At 34.8% G+C, this 24,207-nt stretch overlaps 1 protein-coding gene across 2 annotated transcripts in view; it reads left to right on the forward strand.

The window, feature by feature from the left end:
- The window catches only part of LOC114534004 (fibroblast growth factor receptor 3-like), a 29,681-nt gene extending 7,031 nt beyond the window's left edge, over positions 1–22,650 (forward strand). Inside the window, exons 1-19 of one of the 2 annotated variants that reach the window (XM_028555644.1) lie at positions 1,479–1,550; positions 3,497–3,592; positions 7,087–7,368; positions 10,067–10,342; positions 12,862–13,188; positions 13,747–14,028; positions 15,150–15,425; positions 17,552–17,872; positions 18,057–18,323; positions 18,486–18,755; positions 18,843–19,037; positions 19,170–19,277; positions 19,518–19,717; positions 20,315–20,437; positions 21,000–21,070; positions 21,236–21,276; positions 21,541–21,637; positions 21,964–22,075; positions 22,494–22,650. In XM_028555644.1, the coding sequence (XP_028411445.1) occupies positions 3,508–3,592; positions 7,087–7,368; positions 10,067–10,342; positions 12,862–13,188; positions 13,747–14,028; positions 15,150–15,425; positions 17,552–17,872; positions 18,057–18,323; positions 18,486–18,755; positions 18,843–19,037; positions 19,170–19,277; positions 19,518–19,717; positions 20,315–20,437; positions 21,000–21,070; positions 21,236–21,276; positions 21,541–21,637; positions 21,964–22,075; positions 22,494–22,535 (3,375 nt within the window). In that variant the 5' untranslated portion in view covers positions 1,479–1,550; positions 3,497–3,507 and the 3' untranslated portion in view covers positions 22,536–22,650. Of the gene's footprint in view, positions 1–1,478; positions 1,551–3,496; positions 3,593–7,086; positions 7,369–10,066; positions 10,343–12,861; positions 13,189–13,746; positions 14,029–15,149; positions 15,426–17,551; positions 17,873–18,056; positions 18,324–18,485; positions 18,756–18,842; positions 19,038–19,169; positions 19,278–19,517; positions 19,718–20,314; positions 20,438–20,999; positions 21,071–21,235; positions 21,277–21,540; positions 21,638–21,963; positions 22,076–22,493 lie in introns of those variants that run through there. The other variant, XM_028555643.1, reaches the window with a different exon arrangement.
- The last annotated feature ends 1,557 nt before the right edge of the window (positions 22,651–24,207 follow it).

Below are 24,207 nucleotides of genomic sequence, written 5' to 3' on the forward strand. Positions count from 1 at the left end.
CGGGCTTTATGGGCGCGTTGACACGTCGCAGTTAATTTGCACAGGATTGAAGATTTAATATAATATACACGAATTTCAAAGTGTAAGACAAAGTGAACGTATCATGCGGTTTATTTACAATTTTGAACAATTGAACTTCTATACTTTTTAAAGTACGATATGTGCTTCTGAATGTCGCGATCGAACAACATTTAGGTTCACAAGGCATCTAAATTAAATGAGTATGAACTGTATATTGTTTATGTTCAGAAGCTTTATATTGAAGATTGGCACGTGTGCGGCACGCCGGAGTTAACGCCAAATGTAAATAACCATGTCATTAAATGAACTGGAGGTAGCAAAATACGATGAAATATTAGGGCAAAAACGAAGAAATTACTTCAATTAATTCAGAAACTTATATACGGGATAAAACCGAATTCCCGAGAAAATATATCTGAATTACATAACATATGCATCTCGACATTATCAATATCTGCTAATTGACAGCTGGGGGAGCATTAACGTGTAGTACCGGCGAGCTCAAACACACCCCTGCAGTGCTTTTATACTATATGATGCATGGATCGAGAGCCTATGTAAGTCTACGATTATTTGCCTCATTATCTGGTATAAAAATTGGGTCTTTCTCGCATAATTTACAATAAAGATCATCGTAGCCAGTTTGACATTTTCGTTCACTATGTAAATTTTGCATCATTATAATTATTCACTTTTTAGAAATTTATTGTTTTTACAGTCAATAAACCACATCCTACGCAGGCCCTTTTCAAGGCAAATTTGGCCGGCTGTGTTATTTTGCGGAAAGAAGCACGCATTTTTCCAAATCACCCGAAATGCTCCCTAGCGTTTGCGGAGAAGGTATAGCCTAGGTCAATAAACATCAAATTAATCGTCAAGCTGGCCTCGCTACTGATAAAAAAATTGTAATAACAGAAAAACGTGCTTCTCAGTTCTCTTTAATAACCGAAGAATTAAGCTGCTGGTTATATTGTTGAGTGCATGGCTAATTAATCAGTATATTCGATCTGTCTGCATGGTCTATACTGATCACTTTAGAAAATGTGGCAATGTAGAATCTACCTCAATTAATAAATAACAATCGCCAGTTTGAATTCAAACGATAAGTTTAATTGGCATAGCACGCTTGCTTTGAGACAATGTCTAAAAATTCTAAAATAAATTACTGCACCAGAATTAACATGACATGAATAATGAATGACCTCTATATCAACTCCAAACAGAATAATATAATAATATATGTTAAAACTCAAATCTACGAAATGATATATTTTATGGCCTTTCAATATATCCAAATGTGAAAATGTTTGTATATATATAATAACATATCCATACATGTGATGAAGGTATGTATTACATGTATTTTTAATGCGCAATTTTGCTGGCCATATCTGGATATATACATTACACAGACAGTGTACTTGAAATTCCACTCGGCGGATCGACAAGTATTTATATAAAATTACAAGACGTTAACTACAAAATTTAAACTTGGGCGCTCTGAATTTGATCAAAAAAGTCCGTTCAAAGTAAGTGTGTTAAAAAATCACGATCAGTTTAACCTATTTTGGCCAGTTGTTCAAAACTAGGTTAGCGCTAACCCTGGGTTAAATTTTAACTTTAATGCTTCTGAACCACAGTCCGTTTTAAAACTTTAGAAAATATGACTTTCGGCTATCGTTACAGAAAATATTTATGAAAAAAGATATTAAACTTTGTAAACAAGTGACTTAAAAAATCGACGTAAAGATGTGCTTGAAGCCAGAGTTAAGCTAACTGGCTTTTGAACAACCCGCCCCACACGTCTCTTTCACATGTTAGATGTTATTGCTATTGGATAGATAAGTTGATTTCGTTGGATCCAATTCACTTCTGACGTATGAAATATACTCGGTTATTGATAAAGCAGTACTGCATTGGCTTCGGTGGATTTGCTGCTCGTACACATTACAAGACAACAGACTGTAATATATCCATCAGAAGTGAATTGGATCCAACAAAATTGGATCGTGTGTATAGATCTTTAGAAACCCAGTTTTAATTATAAGTTTAACTAACTACAGCTCAGACTTTGTTTACCTAAAGGAGTCTACAATAATTGTTCATTGGAAATGAAGGCAGTACTACTTCTCATCCGCGTCGTAGATTTGGTGCATGTATCTTAAGGTCCCTACACTATCCCTGTTCGTGGACCGCTTCTCTAATCTCCTTATTCTGTCTAATATTATTGCGATATTTGAAGGCGAACAAGCCCATAATCGTGCCATAATTTATCTATAGTAAGTGTTAAATGTTTAATTTTTGATAATATTTGTAAACTTTAAACTAGCACTAACAAAGAACATGCATCGATTATACCTGCGGCGCACATGTATAATTTTCGCAGGGAATCGGACCAATATCATGGCATAAAGTCGATCTGCTCATTATAGTTTTCGCGCTGACTTGACTTGCTCAACTAAACCATGGAGACGCGAAAAACAGCTATTTTTATATCGTTACAATATTTTCATAGTTCAGATAATTCATTGGCAACATTTGTCCACGCTTATGCAAAGTGAAATTTTTGCCAAACATGCAAGAAATCAAACACGACCAAGCAAAATAATGAGGTCACCATTACGGTCAAGCTTCAAACTATCATACGAGCTATATATTTCAGTTTTAACATGTGTATATAGTTTAAACCATAGCTCACGCCTGTTTTAATTTAAAAAGAAAAAGTCCACATCACACGCCACACACAATACAGGAGTATAACTGGACATAAAAAGTAAAGAAGATCTATAGTTATACAATCTATCTTTCTATAATATATTGGTGTTTTGAAGCTCAACTTTATGTTAGTTGTGTTTAAAGACGTTCTCATTCAAGCTCCTGTGATGCCCATATTTTGGACGAAATCGCATCTCAATTGTTTTATATTTTCTAATCTTTATTAGTAAATGTAATCTTAAATCACTGAATAAGACAATTTTCGCCATCCATTCGTTTAATATATAATTTTAAAGATAGCTGGAAGGATAAATATAGTTCGACTTTCAAATAGACGCTCATAGATGTTTATTATTCCCCTAGTATTTCATATATCTAACGGTCACCAGATGTGCGTGACCAAGCTTCAGTGAAGCAGGTGCAAATGTATAACACAGGCATTGTATTATAATTTGGTGCGTCATCCACACGAAGTGTGCTTGCGTGGGAAGTTATTCTGCCTATTCAGTTTTTAAGTGAAAATGCGTGACTTAAGTCTTTTCACCTTTTTTTAAAAACTAATATCAGTAAAAACAATGGAGGCACATAGAGATAAAAATAGAAGGACATGTCACATTGTCATCGTTAAAATAAGAGACGCGAACAAATTGGACCATTGGGTACAATTAATTATCGTTGTAGTTTTCCAGCATTGTTTTAACATCGTTTTAATTTCAGGCTCTTGCACTACGACTAAATGTTATATTACTGATTTCTGTAGCGTATCAAGCAATGAAATCTGCAGGATATTCAACTTTCACCCTTCTGCTTCTTTTTGGATTGTTTCCAGAAACTAAAACAAGCAATTGTTCGAAATGTAAGTACAATTTAACAATTCAAGATCGCGCGGTTAAACCCTAACATATATTTTTGTGTATGAAATCGTATGATAATTATTATACACTAGAACCAGTATACTATTTATTTTATGGATTAAATTATTTGAAAGGCATTAAAAAATATAGGGTATTTGTAATTGAATGCCTTTATAACCGTTACCAATAGCGCAGCCAACCCGACAATTTGGTCATGCTACGTTAACATTTTGGTGTTCATTGACTGTGAAAACAATGAATTTCTAAGAAATGAATAATTATAATCACATAAAATTTGCATGGCATGACTAAATCGTCAGGCTGGCTACGCCACTTCATGACAGTTCCCGATTAGCAAGTACAAGTAAATGATCTATTATATCACACCTACAAAGGATTCTATATACAAGCTATCGTTGGCTTTTAAATTTAACAATTGTTATTATTAATGCATTTTTGGTAAACCCTCAAGTATAACTATATTTGAGTCAAATTTCCGTGGCTATTCTATTGTCTTTGTTAAAAATGTCTGTCATACAGTTTTCATTATAGTTGTTTAAAAATTTTTAAATGGGAACTGACATGACAATTTCACTTCTTCTCGACATTTGCATTCTTATATACAAATGCTTCGTAGCGAATCCGTAAATGAAAAATTATTATGAAATAACATGTATAAACGCGTGTTTTGATTGCTCGAAGCCTGTGTTTGGATCAGGCCATCCACACACGGGAACCATTGTAATTGTATAATACTATATATAGGAAACACTTGCGTTATTTTATTAATGTATATTACTACTTCGTATAATCTAAAATAATTTCGCGAGGCACGATTTCAAAATTTCAGGCCTTTCTCGGCGTTTATGCCTAAAAGCCTTTTTCAGTCCTAACCTCGTACCATGGGTGATTTTGCTGTGTACGATGTTGCTCCAGTCTTTGGGCTCATTAAAAAAGTCATCATCTATCCAAAAAATAATGTCCTTAATCCTTATAACCAATTCACTAAGTATAAGACTTGCATGCATTTGATATAATACAGAACCTGAAATAAAGAAACAAGCCTAACAGGTCGAGAAGTGTTTTTGTCTATTTTAGGCAGTTGTTATACCGCATTTGACACTATAACTATAATATCATTATTGTTAAAATGTATTCACAAGAACGACATTGCATTTTCCGTCTTAATTATAAAGTATTAGTCTGAAAGAAATTCTAAATTATATGAATCCGCCCTTGTCGCACGCACAATACGTCAACTGTCACTGCATGTATAAGACCGACACTTAATAAAACACTTCTGTCGCTATTTCGGTATATAGGATTGTTGATCAACGCCGAGGTAAGTCTTGCCGAAGACAATATTAATGAACTATAATTATTAAGTTTTATTCTGGATAGGACTGTACGTCAAGGCTTGCTGTAATATATTTCCGTTGCTGATATGGCGTCCCTTATTGCGGGTTATTCTTAGCCCACAATCAGGCGTCTCTTTGGCAACGTAATGTATTCCAATTTGTTTTCAATTTTTGGCTTCTATTGGCCCATTTTTATTACTGTACATGTTTTGCCCCCATACCAAACATCTGTTCTCGCCTATTTATTTTCATACTAACTCTCCTGAAGAAGGCCCTCTGGTCGAAACGTCGAGAAGTGTTTTTGTCTAGCATATTTTTTACAAATGAACAAATAACTTAAAAACGTGGTGTGATAATATTTTTCTAACAGGCGTTGAGAAGACATGTGAATAAAAAGACATGTCAAATCGAAGGCGGTTTATTAATTTATGGCTATTTTAAGAATTTTCAGAAAAACCTGTCTGATTGGAAACTTTCAATATTTAGGCTTTTTAGATTGTAACGAAGTAAATTTCCATGCAATTGTCAATACTCTTAAGGGTATGTCAAGCCAAACACGGATACGCTTTGAAAGCACAACGCCAAAAGTATTCACAGTAATGCGGAAAACCAAGAAATTCTTAAAGCAAATTGAAGCTCAATACAGCTCGACTCCACAATAGCGCGAAAATCAATATATTAATTAACCGATAAGGATTAGAAAAAGATGTTGCGAAAAGAAATGCGAATTGAGTTTACATTTGATTTTACATTATATGTAATTTAAGTGGTAAACATGATTAACCCCTATAATTTATATTATGACAATTATATTAAGCATGCAGGGCTGAGGCTCGAAGCTTGTTTGAGGAGTATAGTAAGGCTTGTTTCTAACGTCATATTTTTTCATGTGTCGAATGCAATTGTTTGAATTATCTGCATATGAGATACGACATCTGAAACAATTGAATTCGCTCCCTTTAACTGCGGTCGACCGTGATGCTAAATTCGACTGTTCCGGTCCGGTCGCATTATGCGAGCTGGGTGCGACGTGGCTTCAGAGGTCGCATTTTGCATGTGTCGAATTCAATTCGCTTGAAGAGAAAGGCAAAGAACGTCATGCATGTTATGATATTGAAAGGCACTCGTATGGAAATATGGCCGTGGCCTGGACAAAAAAATGAACCAGAACAATTGTCTTGTATTACGTGTGCATGAAAGCTCACAAAATACATTTGCTTACCGCGTCTGTTTCTAATCGTTGCGCAGTACACCAACAAAACGAAGAATCCCAAGGCTGGCTTACTGCATGTGAACCAGTTAATAATAATTATGAGGAAAATAATAGCAAGAAAAGATTTCTAGAAACATGATTTTTTTATTTATGCGCAAGCGGACTGTCGCTGATCATATAAGGAATAGAGGCTGAAATATTTTAATTCAACACATGCATGCGAAATGCGACATTTGAAATGACGGTTGGATTAATGTTTTAGTGTCGAATCTAATGGGAATTATAATATAACATTTATAGTACGCGCGTGCTGATTGGTCGAGAAGCGTGTTTCTATAACTGTATAGAAACACGAGAATTTTCCCGCCGAACTTGACAAGCGAAGCGATGTAATGAGAATTTGTAATTGAATCGAATTATAATATTTGTACAAAATCTTTTTATTGAGTTATATTATAAGAGAAATAGAAAACATTTTTTCCTGTGTTTCTATACAGTAATAGAAACACTTGTGGGAGTTTGGGAGAACTCGAAATAACGTGGAAAAACCCACTGATTATTTCTCGTTCTCCCAAACTTCCACGCGTGTTTCTATAACTGTATAGAAACACGGAAAATGTTTTCTATTTCTTAATTGGAAAATGCGACGTTTGAAACAGGCCTAAGAGACAGTCGAAGTCAGATACTATAAAAGTGCAGATTATACTAGCCTATTGTTGGTATAACAAAAGTAAAGTGTGGAAGTAAATTCGTGATTAACATCGGTCTGTGCAACGATATTTCAAGAATCGGTGGCTGAAAGGCTAACATTTGCTACCAAACTCTCATTTCCCATCCATGAGTCTGTTTATAGGTTATGACATCTATCTATATAAACTGTCTAATGTTTGTACTAAATAATAAAATTTTGCGGCTTCTATTCCAGCTATAAAATGTTTGAAAGACCTCCCTGACTACAAAATTCGTTTGATTGGAGAATGGTTGGTGATCGATTGTACTGTTAACACAATTGATGATGTTACGCTGTGGTTTGGTAACAAGAATGTGACTGTTGACAACAAGAGAGTATTCTTGGTTTCCAAGAATGTCTTCAACTTGACAAATCTAACGCAAGATATGCAAAGCAAGAGCGGTAAAGAGTACACCTGTCGGGCTTGTGGACGAAATATTTGTGGTACCAAATCACTTGGAATCTACCTTTTGACAGGTGAAGCGTGATTCTTATAAGTAGCTAAATGTAACCAAGGTAACTTCCATGCCTAGAACGAAAGCCTGTTTCAATATATTGATTTCGCCATGCATCAATTCTATGATTCACATCGGCAATTCACAGCTTGGTTTTGTGTTGGCCTTGTTTTCATGGAAAGAAAATTTTGTTAAATACGGAAAATATAGCCATGCAAAGTTGTCGAATTTTGTATACTTTTGTATTACGGCCGGAAGTGTGTAACTAATTTAGTTGCACATTTTCGCACGTAATACACAAATAGCTAAAAATATACAAATTATGCTAACTTTGCAAGGCTATATTTTCGGTAATTATCAAAATTTCACAGCAAAACTTTGCATTTCCACTAATTCAAGTACGCTCTTTTTAACCGTGGTGATTTATTTTTTTCCTATTCCTTCGATCAAACATTAGTCTTAAGTGCAAGTCGTCCATACCCGATTACACCAAATTAAAACTATAGAAAAGTTTATCAGTATACTTATATTGAGTAGTGTTGAAATGTGTAAAAACAGAGTATTAAAAAAACTATTCAAATATTCTTAAAATTTATATGGAAAACAACCGAAATAAATTGATTGTTTTAACGACGTTTTAATGGTTTTAACCAATGAAGCATTGGTCCAATTAATGAATCTGCAAGAGTTAATCAACTTTAGATTTTTTACTCTTTTTACAGCGCATCAGTGAAAAATGCTTTAGTTACAGTACCAATTATCCCCGCGCCCTGCGAGGGTACTAATTCCGCTGGGATTTTAATTACACCTGGGAATTGTGACAGAACTTAAAGCGGAATCCAGAGTTGCCCAAATTCTATGTCACGAACCATGGAAGCTCAATTGTTATGGTACTCATGTGCACGCGCAAAATTTGAACGAGTTAAGACACAGGTAGCCCGCTATTGGATTTGATTTTAGTTAAATATTAAATAAATTCTATGCAAAACGACATGAAGTGTCACCTTCCTTCATTCACTACTGACATATTATCGCAGGCGCCAATTCGTGCGGTGCAGTGTACCTTTATGTATATATTAATATAAGGTTGGCAACTCTTTGTCGTTTTTTCACATTTACGAATTACATACACAAACTTACACATAAAAATACTTGTATTTAAACACAAAAATATACGCAAAAAACTAAATCTATGTGGGAACTGACTCTTCTAAAACATTTCCGAAACATTTGTTTGTCTTTAAAGCCATTGCAAATATGTTAAATTTACGAAAATACAAACACTTTTTGGTTGAATTTTTTGAAAAGCCGTCGGGATCCCATCACCCTGCCCTACGTCACAGCAAACACGCAATATGATTGGCTGGTTGAGTCCCGTTAACGTAAACAAATTTCAAATTCAAAGCTAAGCCAATCATATTGCGTGTTTGCTGTGACGTAGGGCAGGGTGATGGGATCCCGACGGCTTTTCAAAAAATTCAACCAAAAGGTGTTTGTATTTTCGTAAATTTCACATATTTGCAATGGCTTTAAAGACAAACAAATGTTTCGGAAATGTTTTAGAAGAGTCAGTTCCCACATAGATTTAGTTTTTTGCGTATATTTTTGTGTTTAAATACAAGTATTTTTATGTGTAAGTTTGTGTATGTAATTCGTAAATGTGAAAAAACGACAAAGAGTTGCCAACCTTATATTAATATATACATAAAGGTACACTGCACCGCACGAATTGGCGCCTGCGATAATATGTCAGTAGTGAATGAAGGAAGGTGACACTTCATGTCGTTTTGCATAGAATTTATTTAATACTTAACTAAAATGAAATCCTATAGCGGGCTACCTGTGGTTAAGACAGCAAATTAGCAACTTGCTGATTGGCTAAGACGAAACGTTTTGTGTTTCAGTGAAAAACGTCAGCAATTTAACTGTCATTTTGCAAACAATTTTTCTAAAAAAATGTTTTGAAACACAATATGAAATGCATGTCGAATCACATAAAATTATATATACATGAAATGGTTGCTGTCTACTTTGTTAATTTCGATGTTCATTTCGTGCCTCCTTTACGAATATGTTTTATGATCTTGCTACAGTATGTCGTCTTGCTAGGTTTTGCGAAGACATTAAAACTATTTAAGGCTTTACAATTTATACATCATCATTTTAACTCCACAGAGTTTCTTAAAGCGTTTCAGAGTTTTGTTTAAATTCACTTTAAGTTTTGTAGAGTCGACTCCAATCACTGCTGAATTCAATATCGAAAACAATCGACGTTAACTGCTTGGTCATTTATATTATACTTGTGTTGTTTTAATGTTTTGAATTAAGGTTTAGCTATAGTGAAGTATTAACTCTCACTGTGAAAGTCTATAACTTCATGCAACGTAATGCAGCAGGAAAACGGGTGATTTAACTTCACCTTTTAATACGACAGTGTTTGTTTCCGAAAAATTTTAAATATCAGTTATCGGCTTAACATTTAGCTCATTTTAAAATATTGAAGGTTAGGTCTGGCTATGGCTCAGGAAATATTTTGCTTCGTTTCAAATGGCAAGGGGTTGCTGCATGCATGTATTTCTATTAAGCTAAATATTTTGTACATTTTTCTGATGACGTGTCCCGGTCAATTAGCGTTTAATGAGAAGCGGTTACAAAAAAATAATTTTAGTCCCTTAAAAATATTATGATCATGCATAATAAAAATATTTTACCGTTTTTAGAACCAAAGGCTTACGCGGTTCCAGTAATAAAGAAAAACCCGGATAACTCTGTATATGATATTGGAGGCAGTGTTAAATTGGAATGTCATGTTGAAAAAGCCTCCAACAAGTATAGATTTAAATGGAGAAAAGTCGGGTCTAGCAAAATAATTACCGAAGATACGAAACTGAGCCTGAAATCATTATCAGAAAGTGACACGGGGACATATGAATGCGAATTAAGTCGTTTTGCTGTGCGTTATATAACCTACAAGTCCGTGAAAATATCTGTGAAAGGTAAGGTTTAATTATTCTCTATTCTCAAAAGCAATTTAACATTAATTATCATATTATTTGAAGACACAGAAGAAGTTAAAGTTGGGCAGTGATTGAGGTGGTTTTATATTATAGGCCTTTATTCTAATATTTGGAACAAAAATTTGATAATTATCAAAATTCGAATTATTAAAATTTGATAATTTTCAGATTACTCAATTGAATTGACCATAACAAAAAAGATGGCGGGGGTACATTTTACCAAATTGCATTGCGGTCGGAAATCTTTTAAAAAGGCGAACTGACGTCTTTTAAAGGACACGCATAAAACAGGAAGTTATTTTCTTCGCTGTGTTAAAATTTGATGTCATTAGAAGATTTTCTCGCCATCTTTTTTCAGTCAATCATTATTAATGCCCGCAATGCATTCTGATAAAATGTACATGCCGCCATCTTTTTTGTTACGGTCAATTGCAAACATAGCTACTTCGTCATTTGTGTTTCCTTTTATAGATAGCCTCATGCAGGGAGCAGACTGAGCCGTCGGTAATTCGCGCGCTTCCTGAGGTTTCCCTGTTTTGTTGTGTATAGATAAGCTTCATCTCAGAAAAATTTCCTTTTAATTAATTATGGAAGTTTTTTGCCTGGCAAATTTTGAACAACGGCGAAGTTATGAAAATAAATGTTTTGCCTCTATTGACGAATGTTATATCTCGAAGCGATATCTTTTTCCCCAAGCCGGTGCGGAGCACCGTGCGAGTGTACTAATTCCGCTCGGATATTTACACCCACCATGTGCAAATGCCAAATCAAAGTCGTCCGCCATTATGCAATGGACCTCACGCCATGGACAGTCTTCTACGTTAAGCGCATGCGTGTGAACTACTAAGCCCTTCATTGGTCGATACAAAAAATTGTATTTTCAAACGTCAATATGAGTAATTGTCATTTCGCAAAATTTTTATGAAATTTATATTTTCGTAAAATTAATATGGAATATATGCATTTTTAATTAATTAGAGGAAAAGTCGAATCTGGTGAGGACTTTTCACGGTTTAACAAATAAAGACCAAATTTTCGACCGAAGTCATCGTGTATAATGAAGTCGTAAGACTTTAATCTTGATAACATTTCATCCAGCACAGCTTTAAAAAAATATTCTTTTGTGGTAAACACAACTCTGAAATGTATTTCACTATAAATCTGAATGTGTTATGTAATATACGACAATATATGAATTCATTTATAAACTTCGTTTGCATAATGACAAAAATTAAAAAAACTCAAAACATTCCCGTGCAAAAATCAGGCCAGGCATAACATATAAAACTTCGGAAGTTGCATGTATGAGACGTCTCATGTTATATTTCATGGTAATTAATAATTAAAATAATTTACCATAAAACTGACTCTAGATGAGCAACTTAACTTCCAGAAAAAGTAAGAAACCTGTCGTATTTAACGAACACGAGGGAAAACTCTTTAACTAATTTCGTTTAACCGAGGCGAGGGGTTGCTGCATGCATGTATTTCTTGTAAAAAAATAATTTTACCATGCTATATATAACGTTAAGTTCATACCATACACATGCAATGTATCATACGTTACACTATTACTGCATGTTCCTGTAAAAACGTATGAGGTTGTTGACTTCAATGTTTGCCGTAGTTATAACGTTACTCATTTGACATGATAGCTTTTCAAATAACCGTTTTTATCGTGTTAAGAAAGGACTAACATAAATAAAATGTGCGTATCACGGCGATTGATCCACAATTCAACATTTGGCGGGATATTAAACTTGAGAAATTTTGCATCAAATGTGGTATACCTAATGCTTAAAATAAACAAGACAAATCGTTGGGAAACCCTTCGTGGACATTTGTGATTAAAAATTACCCGTGTATAGCGAATCTGGTTCCGCCTCTCAGTAGGAAATTAACTCGATGCAGCAGGCATGCAATTATTGTTTTCTTTATCAGTATATATGGAGGTACATTCGAAGGAATTACGATTCATAAAGGCACCGAAAATTTTCATTCAAGCTTTTCTGAATGAATAAATCACTGGATCTGTATTACATGTGTTCATATTTCTTAACGTGGGTTGAAAAGACATGTAAATGAAATATTAAAGTCACAAATCGGTTTTTCCGAAATTTATGTAAGTCGAGTCCAGTGCAATTACCTGCACAGTTTTACCGGTATGAGTGGGTATTTGGATTGAATGTTTATTTGAACCATTAGATCCATATACAGCATCATTAGCTTTTTGATGAAATGCGTCGTCCAATGTATATTTGCAAAGATATTAGTTAGGACATGCTTGCGTCAATTGAGCTAAATATTTAGAAACTATGGATTTAGTAGCAAACCATGCAAGAGACAGGCGAAATATATCAAAAAGTATAGAATTTTAGAAAACTCATGATCGAAGTGAAAATTATCAAATTTTTCCATGACGACTATCTTTTATCGAAAAAACACAAGCCACAACGGTGATATCTGCAGCGTATTAACTACCAAAATCTTTTGTATAGGTCCACAGGCTCCAGATATTCGCATAAAGGATTTACGCCCAGTCTTTCGTGAGGAAGAAGGAAAGCCTTTCTTACTATTGTACAACGTGTCGTCCTACCCACCCTCTGATATTTCCTGGTGGAAATCTAGAGATAAAATAACCTGGGAAAATATGGTGAAATGTTCAAGTGCAGGAATTTGTGAAGGACACGAAACAAATACGAACATTACAACGAATAGCTTTAAAATGGAGGATCTTGAATTTCCTAAACACAATCTTTTCTACAAGTGTAACGCAAGTAACATGTACGGAAGCGACTCAAAATCTTTTCAACTGCTGGTCTATGGTAATGTATGATAATTATTTTAATGATTCGAGTGTAATGCTATTATCATTTTCATGCAAGAAAAGATTACATGCGAATTGTAATATTGTCATCATTTCGGAAAATATTTCGCCGAATCCCCCTCACTCCAGGTCTATAAAATTAATGATAAATGAATCATTCCAAATAGCTAAAAGCAATTTAACAGCGAAACTAGCTGTTCGTATGATGCAGATTTAAACATGACAAACCGAATATCAAATTTGTACCAACGGCGATGTCAAACCTCTAACGTGAAACGACAGTTTGCAGTTTGGCGGATACGTCGAACTAAAACTCTTTAATATGCATCATATGCATAATTTACCGAATATCGATCAGCGGTTTCACATCATATTCTCGCAACATGAAATTAGCTAATTTGTAAATTCTCCCTCGCTATTTTTAATTTCTCTCGCCGAGCATACATCTTAAATTATTTTCTTGTCAAAAGAAATTGAGCAATAAACATATTATGACTTCTCTGTTAACTGGCTAATGTTTGTACTAATTAATAAAATTTTGAAACTTCTATTTCAGCTATAAAATGTTTGAAAGACCTCCCTGACTACAAAATTCGTTTGATTGGAGAATGGTTGGTGATCGATTGTACTGTTAACACAATTCACAATGTTACGCTCTGGTTTGGTAACAACGAAATGACTGTTGACAATAAGAGAATATTCTTGGTTTCCAAGAATGTCTTCAACCTGACAAATATAACGCAAGACATTGGTAGCAACAAAGGCAAAGAGTATACATGTAGGGCATCTGGACGTAATGTTTGTGGTACAAAATCCCTTGCAATCTACACTTTATCAGGTGAAGCCTAATTTTTATATGCATCTAAACGTAACGAAAGGTACATGAATGCATAAAACTTCCGCCTGTTTGAATATATTCATTTCGCCATCAATTCTATAATTCATATCGGCATTCATAGCTTCGTTTTGTGTTGGCCTTTTTTTGATAGAAAGAAAAGCCAATAATAATAATAATTTAGGTAGACCAATTCCCAATTACAGGGACGCCAGAAGATCGATAATTGGGAGGGGGGCATATATTTATATATTCAAGTTCACAGACCGTAAAAACAATCGATTTCAAAAGAAACCAATAATGCAGAATTATCCATGTTGCGACGTGCATGCCCGATTAAACCAAATTAAAACTATAGAAAAGCTTAAGTAATTTAGCTTGCAGGTACACCGCATAAGTATTTAACACTGCAAAGCTTTCGGTCCGTTAACGCGGGCCTTCATCAGTGCAATTACCTGAATACACATTAATATTACAAAAAATATATAAACATCACACTATCGCCCAAGAGGGTAAGCCACTCAATAGTACGTGGCGTGCTCTTTTCAATGTCTGCTAGCTAAATAAGTGACGTGTGAATGTGTATGCAGGTATAATTGCACTGATGAAGGCCCAAGTTTACGGACCGAAAGCTTTGCAGTATTAAATATTTAAGTGGTCTACCTAGAAGCTTAATTACTTATCGACTGTCGCCATGCAAACATACAAGTATATGATTATAGAAAAGTTTATCAGCACTCTTACATTGAGTAGTGTAAAAATGTGTAAAAACATAGAATTAAAACAACTAGTCTAAAATTGCTAAAAAATTTATCTGGGAAAACACCCAAAAAAATTGTTTGTTTTCATCACGTTTTAATCATTTTAACCAATGAAACATTGGTCCAATTAATGAATCTGAATGAGATTATCAACTTTAGATTGTTTACTGTTTTTACAGCGCATTAGTGAAAAATGCTTTGGTTACAGCACCAATTTTAGAAAATGTTGTAAGCTAAATATTTAGTATATTTTACTGATGACGTGTCTGCCGGTCAATTAACGTTTAATGAGAAGTGGTTACAAAAGCAATTTGAGTCACTTAAAAATATTACAGTTATAATGAAATATTTCACTGTTTTTAGAACCAAAGGCTTACGCAGTTCCAGAAATAACGAAAAAGCCGGATTACTCTGTATATGGTATTGGAGGCAGTGTTGAGTTGGAATGTCATGTCGAAAAAGCCTCCAACAAGTATAGATTTAAATGGAGAAAAGTCGGGTCTAGCAAAGTAATTCGCGAAGACAGGAAACTGCCCCTGAATTCATTATCAGAAAGTGACACGGGGACATATGAATGCGAATTAAGTCGTTATGCTGTGCGTTATATAACCTACAAGTCCGTGAAAATATCCGTGAAAGGTAAGGTTTAATTATTCTCTATTCTCAAAAGCAATTTAACATTAATTATCATATTTGAAGACGCAGAAGAAGTTAAAGTTGGGCAGTGAATTTGAATTGCAAACATAGCTACTTCGTCATTTGTGTTTCCTTCTAGCCTCAGGAGGCTAACTGAGAAGTCGGTCATTCGCGCGCTTCCCGAGGCTTCCCTGTTTTATTGTGTAAATAAGCTTCATTTCAGAAAAATTTCCTTTTAATTAATTATGGAAATTTTTTGCCTGGCAAATTTTGAACAACGGCGAATTTTTGAAAATAAATGTTTGCCTCTATCGACGAATGTTGTATCTCGAAGCGATATATTTTTCCCCTAGCCGGTGCGGAGCACCGTGCGAGTGTACTAATTCCGCTCGGATATTTACACCCACGATGTGCAAATTCGAAATCAAAGTCGTCCGCAATTATGCAATGGACTTCACGCCATGGACAGTCTTCTACGTTATGCGCATGCGCCAGTGTGAACTACTAAGTTCTTCATTGGTCGAGACAAAAAATTGTATTTTCTAACGTCAATGAATAACTGTCATTTCGCAAAATTTTGATGAAGTTTATAAATTTATATAAACTTTCGTAAGTTGGAATATATGCATTTTTAATTAATTAGAGGGAAAGTCGAATCTGGTGAGAACTTTTTACGGTTCAACAAATAAAAAGACCTAATTTTCCACCAAATTTACTTTATATAATGAAGTCGGAAGACTTTACACTTGATAATATTTCATCCGGCACTGCATTAAAAAGTTATTCTTTTGTGGTAAACACAACTTTAATATTCTAAAATGTATTTCACTATAAATCTGAATGTGTTATGTAATATACGACAGTATAAATTCATTTATAAAACATTTCCGAGCAAAAACCAGGCCAGGCATAACATAAAACTTCGGAAGTTGCATGTATGAGACGTCTGATGTTATATATCATGGTAATTAATAATTAAAATAATTTACCATAATACTGACTATAGATGAGTAACGTAACTTCCAGAAAAAGGTATAAGAAACCTGTCGTATTTAACGAACACGAGGGTAAACTCTTTAACTAATTTCGTTTAACCGAGGCGAGGGGTTGCTGCATGCACGTATTTCTTGTCAAAAAAATTTTACCATGCTATATATAACGTTACGTTCATACCATGCGCATGCAGTGTATCATACGTTGCACTATTACTGCATGTTCGTGTAAAAACGTATGGGGTTGTTGACTTCAATGTTTAGCGTAGCTATAACGTTACTCATTTGACATGATAGCTTTTCAAATAACTGTTTTTATCGTGTTAAGAAAGGACTAACATAAATAAAATGTGCGTATCACGGCGATTGATCCACAATTCAGCATTTGGCGGGATATTAAACTTGAGAAATTTTGCATCAAATGTGGTATACCTAATACTTAAAATAAACAAGACAAACCGTTGGGAAACCCTTCGTGGACATTCGTGATTAAAAAGTACCCATATAGTTATAGCGAATCCGGTTCCGTCTCTCAGTAGGAAATTAACTCGATACAGAATACATGCTATTATTGTTTTCTTTATCAGTATGGAGGTACATTCGAAGGAATTACGATTCATAAAGGCACCGAAAATTTGCATTCAAGCTTTTCTGAATGAATAAATCATTCGATCTGTATTGCATGTGTTCATATTTCTTAACGTGAGTTGAAAAGCCCTTTAAAATGAAATATTAAAGTCACAAATCAGTTTTTCACGAAATTTACGTAAGTCGATCGAGTTCAGTGCAATTACCTGCACAGTTTTACCGGTATTTGGATTGAATGTCTATCTGAACCATTAGATCCATATACAGCATCATTAGCTTTTTGATGAAATGCGTCCAATATATATTTGCAAAGATATTAGTTAGAAAATGCTTGCGTCAATTGAGCTAAATATTTAGAAACTATTGATTTGGTAACAAACCATGCAAGAGACAGGCAAAATATATCAAAAAGTATAGAATTTTAGAAAACTTATGATCGAAGTAAAAATTATCAAATTTTTCCATGACGACTATCTCTTATATATCGAAAAAACACAAGCCATTAGGGTTATATCTGCAGCGTATTCACTACCATCATCTTTTGTATAGCTCCGAAGGCTCCAGATATTCGCATAAAGGATTTACGCCCAGTCTTCCATAAGAATGAACGAGAGACTTTCGTACTATTGTACAACGTGTCGTCCCACCCACCCTCTGATATTTACTGGTGGAAATCTAGAGATAAAATAACCTGGGAAAAAATGTGTTCAAGTTCAGAAATTTGTGAACAAGACGAAAAAAATACGAATATTACAACGAATGGCTTTAAAATAGAGGATCTTGAATTTCCTAAAAACAATCTTTTCTACAAGTGTAACGCAAGTAACAAATACGGAAACGACTCAAAATCTTTTCAGCTGCTAGTTTATGGTAATGTATGATAATTATTTTAACGATTCGAGTGTAATGCTATCATTATCATTTTCATGCAAGAAAAAATTACATACGAATTGTAATAATATCATCATTTCGGAAAATATTTCGCCGAATCGGTTTTACGTCATATTTTTGCAACATGAAATTAGCTTATTTGTTAATTTGTAATTTCTTACAGTGAAACCGAAGATTAAAAAAATGCAGGATATGGTATTCAAGCAAGGAATCTTGATTAATTGTACTCTGATGAACAAAGAGAAAATAAATCCTCCAAAAGTAAACTATACTTGGCACTCGCAGATTCGCACTGGTGAAGAAAAAAAATGGAAGCTTGAGGCGAAATCATCCTCCTTACGACTTGATACTCTACCAAAATCTAAAATGACGTATCAATGCAGAGCCGAAAATTCCGCTGGTGAAGCAACTGAGGAAGTGAACGTGTTTGGTAAAAAAACAAGCGATGATTAGAATTTCAACAGTTAGATGATTAGAAATTCATTAAAACTGAACCGACGTGAGACGTTTACTCTCTGTTATAGAAAGTTATAGTGGCACATACAGACAAATACATGAGAATCTAAGACCTGACTATGATTTATTTTCCTAGCACCTACTAAAACAGTCGTAAAATCGTCGAACCAGAAAACAACCCCCTTAATCGTGGTTCCAGTTGGCATTGTATTGTTAATCATTTTCACATTCCTGTGTTTCGTGTTATGCAAAAGGAGAAAACTCTATGGCGGGTTTTACCTTTTCTCGTATCCACCGTTGCCAGATTTCATTGAGATGATTGATGAAAATGAGAATTTACATAACGAAATTCAACGACTGCCCTTTATTGCTGAATGGGAATTTCCAAGAGAAAGAGTAAAGTTTGGTAAGTGTATACATTATTGTTGATAAAGACTGCGATGAATTGGACTATACTATAATTTTCATTGTGCGTTATTTTGTATTATATCAGTTCGTGAACTTGGTGCTGGACAGTTTGGGGTTGTTTGGTTAGCAGAAGCAACTGGCATATCCTCATTCCACCCGAGGGAAATATTGCGAGAAAAGGAAGGTAGAACAAGGTTTTTCTTCTTCAATCACATGATGAGGAGAAACAGTTACGTCTGTTGCAAGAAGATAACTAATGTTGCGGTGAAGACTGTCAAAGGTTTGAGTTGCAAATTGAAAATCAATAGATTTCACAGTAGAAAATCAAAGCTGGAAAAGATGAAATTTTCGTTTCGTTTAAGTTTTTCTTGTTTCGATAATATTTGATTGAACCCGACTTTCTTTGTTGCAGCGGATTATGTTGAATCAAGTGTTGCTGATATAAAAGCTGAGCTAAAGATCTTAATTCATGTTGGTGAACACGAAAACATCGTGAATATACTAGGCGCTTGTACGAAAGGTAACGAATCCTGTATTACCATTATATTCTTAAAGATCTTATTCCAGAATTCAGGATTAAAATAATTTTATTAGCAATCAAATTTGCCTTGTCATCCTTGAATAAATTTTCAATTTTGAGTTATCTATTCCACTGAATGGTGACTATAGTTGACTAAATAGGTGTATTGTTTTGACGTGCATGCTTTATATGATAATATTTATATAATATTCCAGAATCAGAGATCATTTTTCCCAACAGGAAGAAGTTCAAACCTGTGGATTATTATGGAGTACTGTCCAAACGGCAATCTTCGGGAATTCTTGAGACAAAACCGAGACAAATACAGCTTAGAGGTGGATTGGTTAGTCGACGATCTCTCGCAGGGTTTTGGTCCGAAAAATTTGATGTATTTTGCTTTGCAAATTGCAAAAGGGATGGCATTTTTGATCTCGCGAAAGGTAACTATCGTCCGCATGAGTGAGTCTTCAAATCTTCGCTGATTGCGAACACACGATAGATGTTATCGCATTTCAATTTGTGTAAGGTCTTTTTTTTTTTTAGCAAGTTCTAGCAAGTTAAACGTAAATGCAGCGAACGACATGCTATTTTGATTGAACGTCAGTCATAAAAAAGCCGGACAGATCTGTTTCTTTTTCAAAGTTACTTGCGTCGTAAGCCTGGCCATATTGATTGGTTTTTTGGAATAACTACCTGAAGCTGAAAAATAGATTTTCTGGCTAAAAATGAACTCCTTGCACTGATTTCTTCTAAGTATTTGCTGCGAAATATAAAAGCCAGTATTGCTGGTTTAGAAATAAACAACCCGGGATTCTACATCACTTGCATGACGTCATTCTTGTAAGTCACTTTTCTGCCATGGGAAGGTTTTCAGAATTGAGTGTCTGTAACGTCAATAATAGTAAATTGGGGGAATATGGAATTATGATTGGATAATTTATATGCATATGCTGGCTTAGAACATTTATCTACAACATTACCATGGCCTATAAACTCTATTTTCTCTCAATTTTTGACGAACCCTGCATATTTTGAAGATCATTCATCGAGATCTTGCTGCACGAAATATTCTAATCGGTAATGACTACATAGCCAAGGTTGGGGACTTTGGATTGGCAAGAGATGTTGAAAAATATCATCATTACTTGAAGAAATCGACGGTACGAGTTTTAACATTCTACTTTATATAGTACGTTTTATCTTTCTTTCCTCCCTAAATATGGATCAATCTGTCCGGTCAAGCAGTCCCGAACCTGTCCAGAACTGTTCTTTCCTTGCCTTATAAACACACACACACACATGCAGGGCTGTAGCTAGAGCCTTTGTGTTTTGCCGGACTGATTTCGTTTGTACGCTGTTGTTTCTATGATATTTAAACATGAGTATATTAATACATCTTCCCCAAATTAAACCGTTTATATACCGCCCTGCACACACAAGGGTTTAGAAACACGGCTTTACCTGACTTCAGGGCCGTAGCTAGAATATTATTTGGGGGGGAATATAAGTAAATTCGTCTTCGCCCTCCCTCTTCACTAAATCTGTAAGCAAAAGTAAGATAGCCTTTATAAAAAAAATAGGTAAGCCGTAAGGGCTCATATAACTGCATGGTTTTATTGCTACAAAAGGAAGTGTGCATGCAAAGTTTTCGACATACGATAACTCACTTTCCGACAACTGCATTGTTGCAAAAATGCAAATTTTCATGCCTTTTATTTGTAGGGAATGGTTCCAATGAAATGGTTGGCTATCGAGTCTATTAGAGATTCAATATTCACAGAGAAGTCTGACGTGTAAGCGAAAATTTTTTTGTGATCCTATACACAGGATCCAAAAGGGGTAAAACGGGAAATGGGATCTTTTTACGCTGGTAAAAAAAGTGTTCACTGTTTTCCCGGCCGTTGCATTTTTAGATCTTGAATTGTCTATTTTTCTCGACATTTCTTGCCCAAATTTAGGTGGTCATATGGCATTTTACTTTGGGAGATTTTTGCATTAGGTAAGTACGTATATATTATTCCTTATAAACCCTGAAATACGCAGGATCCTTTGTTTCCGTCTTACATGAATCAAAATTTACAGATTAGCATTTTAGGTAAATGTTTCTCGCTGTATGTTCACGAATTTGACTGAGAATAACTGTCGCTATAGGAGCAAATGATAATCTCTTCAGGTTTCTCTCATATTAATGTGATTAAGCCGACATATAGACCAAAGGATATAATTATTATGAATCGCTAATCCTCTGTTCCTTTACATGTAGGAGGTAATCCGTACCCCGGAGTGCATATCAACGATTTTTACCTATTTTTGTTGAGTGAGAAGAGAATGCAGCCACCAATTCATTGCCCTGTGGAGAGGTACAAGTAATAAAGGCATTGCATGAAAGAAAAGGGGGAAAGAACGGCTTCCACTTTTTCTTTTTCAACGATGACGATGAATTACTTTCTCTAATCCTCTTACGTAACATTCAGTTAAAAAAATTGATAAAAACATGAACTTACTAGAAATTTTTGTGACATTTAGCTAATTTTCGTGAAATATTTATGAATAAAAAGTCCCTTAGGTCTAGCCGCCATCTTGTTTTACATAAGAAAATGCTGAATATTAGCAATTATTGAAATATAGAACAATGGTATTGTAAACTAGCGTTTATATTCACACACTTGTATGATTAAATTTACAGCTTCAATCTTATGTCAATGTGTTGGAATGAAAATCCTGAAGACCGTCCAAGCTTCTGCAGTATAATTAAAGTACTGCACGAAATTCTTGGTTTCAATGAGATAATGCTAGAGGTATGTGTTAACAATGTCTAAACTGTTGCATGGGCAGCATGCATAATTGGTATAAACCGGAAAAACCAGTTGTTGAAAGCTCCATTATATAATTATCATAAACCGGGAAATATACTTAGATATAATAAATTCAAAAAATGATGCAAAAAATCAAGATAACTACTCTCAAGAAAATTTTTATAAAAAAACAGCAAATTACAGTAAGTCAGAACAAGCCTTCAGGAGCATAAGAGGAAAGTCCATTGGCCGCAAACTAATGCATCCTCGCAAATACCTATCGATTGTTAAGTTAAAACTTTCACCATGTATACTAGCTTTGGGTGTAACCTCATTTTCTTGTGAAGTAACCAAAATTTTCCACCATTGCACCCTTTGAAAGTGATTGCATCAAAGTGATACCAATTTTTTTTAACTGCAGATAAACGCCAACACTGATGACAAAATCATGAGTACCTGCTAAAAAAGACTGCGTCGTTATATTTAAATCAATCGGTAGAGAACAAAGAAATAAGATAATTCCTTATGAAAAAATGGTGTAGGAATAATTATGTTATAAATACGTCTAGAAGGTGTAAACAAGGTTTAATTAATTGAAATTTTTATTGTTGTTTAATTAACACACGAATACACGAAACCAGGCCGTGACCACAGATTGCATAATAATTATGGGAAATCCCTGCACGGATGTTCGGTAGCGTGAACCTTGTCTCGAGTCACACTGCCGGCCTGGCCCTACCTAGGTTCTTGCTATCTCATCTGATGTATAGAGGTATAACTTATTCAGCTGTATGCAAGCTAATGGAATTCCTTTCCTGATTTTGCGAAGATGAGCAATGTCCCACTGCATGCCTTCAGGGCATCATGTTAAGGGGGGGTACGTCAAATTGCTCAAAAAATCATGTTTACACTTTATAATTATATACAGTTTGCTACACGGGTATTTTAGTTTAACAGATGCACCTAACCATGCATCCCTGCAATATGTCCCTGTTTAGTTTTTGGAAGTTAAAAAGGTTCGCCGCGTGGCGCGTTTGACTGTCAAATGGCAGTAAGCTGTTCAAATGAGCCAGGTTAGCCCAATCGTTAGCCCAGGCTTTACTTAGTCCGGACAAATTTTGAACTTAATTTGTATAGGATACATATAGTATTACCACTTTTCGGCGTGTTTTGGGTCTTTTTCCAAGTATTTTGTTAATTACTTTGGCTATCCGATATCATGCATAAACAAGGAAGACAGTGTGAACGCGGCACATATTACCTGGACTTGTCCTAGATCTGGTCCAGGCTAGGCCCCAAGTGTAAATGCGGCTTTATAGATGAGGGGGCATGTGTGATGACTGTGTTAACGATGCAATTTTTCTCGCAACTTGTATAATGCAATTCCACATTCAACAGATGCGAATTTGGGAACTACGAAACTTTTCAGTGTTTTTCACACTTCACCAATGTTTTCATATACATACATCTTATTCTTTTCTAATCTATCAGCTGATCAGCTCTCAAAGGTAGAAATGCATTGAATGTTGGAAAAAATTGCATCGTGTACCCGTCGTACAGAAAGATCGGGTTAGCCTTGCTCATGTGAACAGCTCACTGCTATTTGGAATCAAACGCGCCACGCGCCGAATTTTGGTCGCAAAAATGTTTAGTTGAAAACAATTATACAAATTTAGTGAGAAAATTACCGTACGTACGTCATGTGCAGTTTTTTCCATGTTCCATTTCAAGATTATAATAATGTCTGATGTCGTCAATCACTAGCTAAATGAGAAGTCATGATTTTCGTAGTGGAAACACTCTATTGCCCTTATTTTATTGTTATATTTCTATAAAGATTTGAACAATTTTAGTGTTTTTGTGTCAGGTTCACTGCAGGTGATTCTGCCGCCAAGCATGAATATATTTCATTAGTAAATTCAAGAAGAATTTTCTAAATCTGTCTAAATTAAGGAATAAATGTGCAAAAGAGGTTTGGCCTTGTTTATAAAATGATGTGAAGGATTCTAATCTTGACTTCATGATCAACTAAAGTTAAAAGAATAAAGGAGACATCGTTTGGTGAGCTGAATAAGTTAAAAAATACAGGAGATGAATTCAATATGCCATGGTCTGCAGGGGAGCTGCTTTACCAG

This window comes from Dendronephthya gigantea, unplaced genomic scaffold (assembly GCF_004324835.1).
Source record: "Dendronephthya gigantea isolate DGI-Jeju-01 unplaced genomic scaffold, DenGig_1.0 000096F, whole genome shotgun sequence".
Lineage (NCBI taxonomy): Eukaryota > Metazoa > Cnidaria > Anthozoa > Malacalcyonacea > Nephtheidae > Dendronephthya > Dendronephthya gigantea.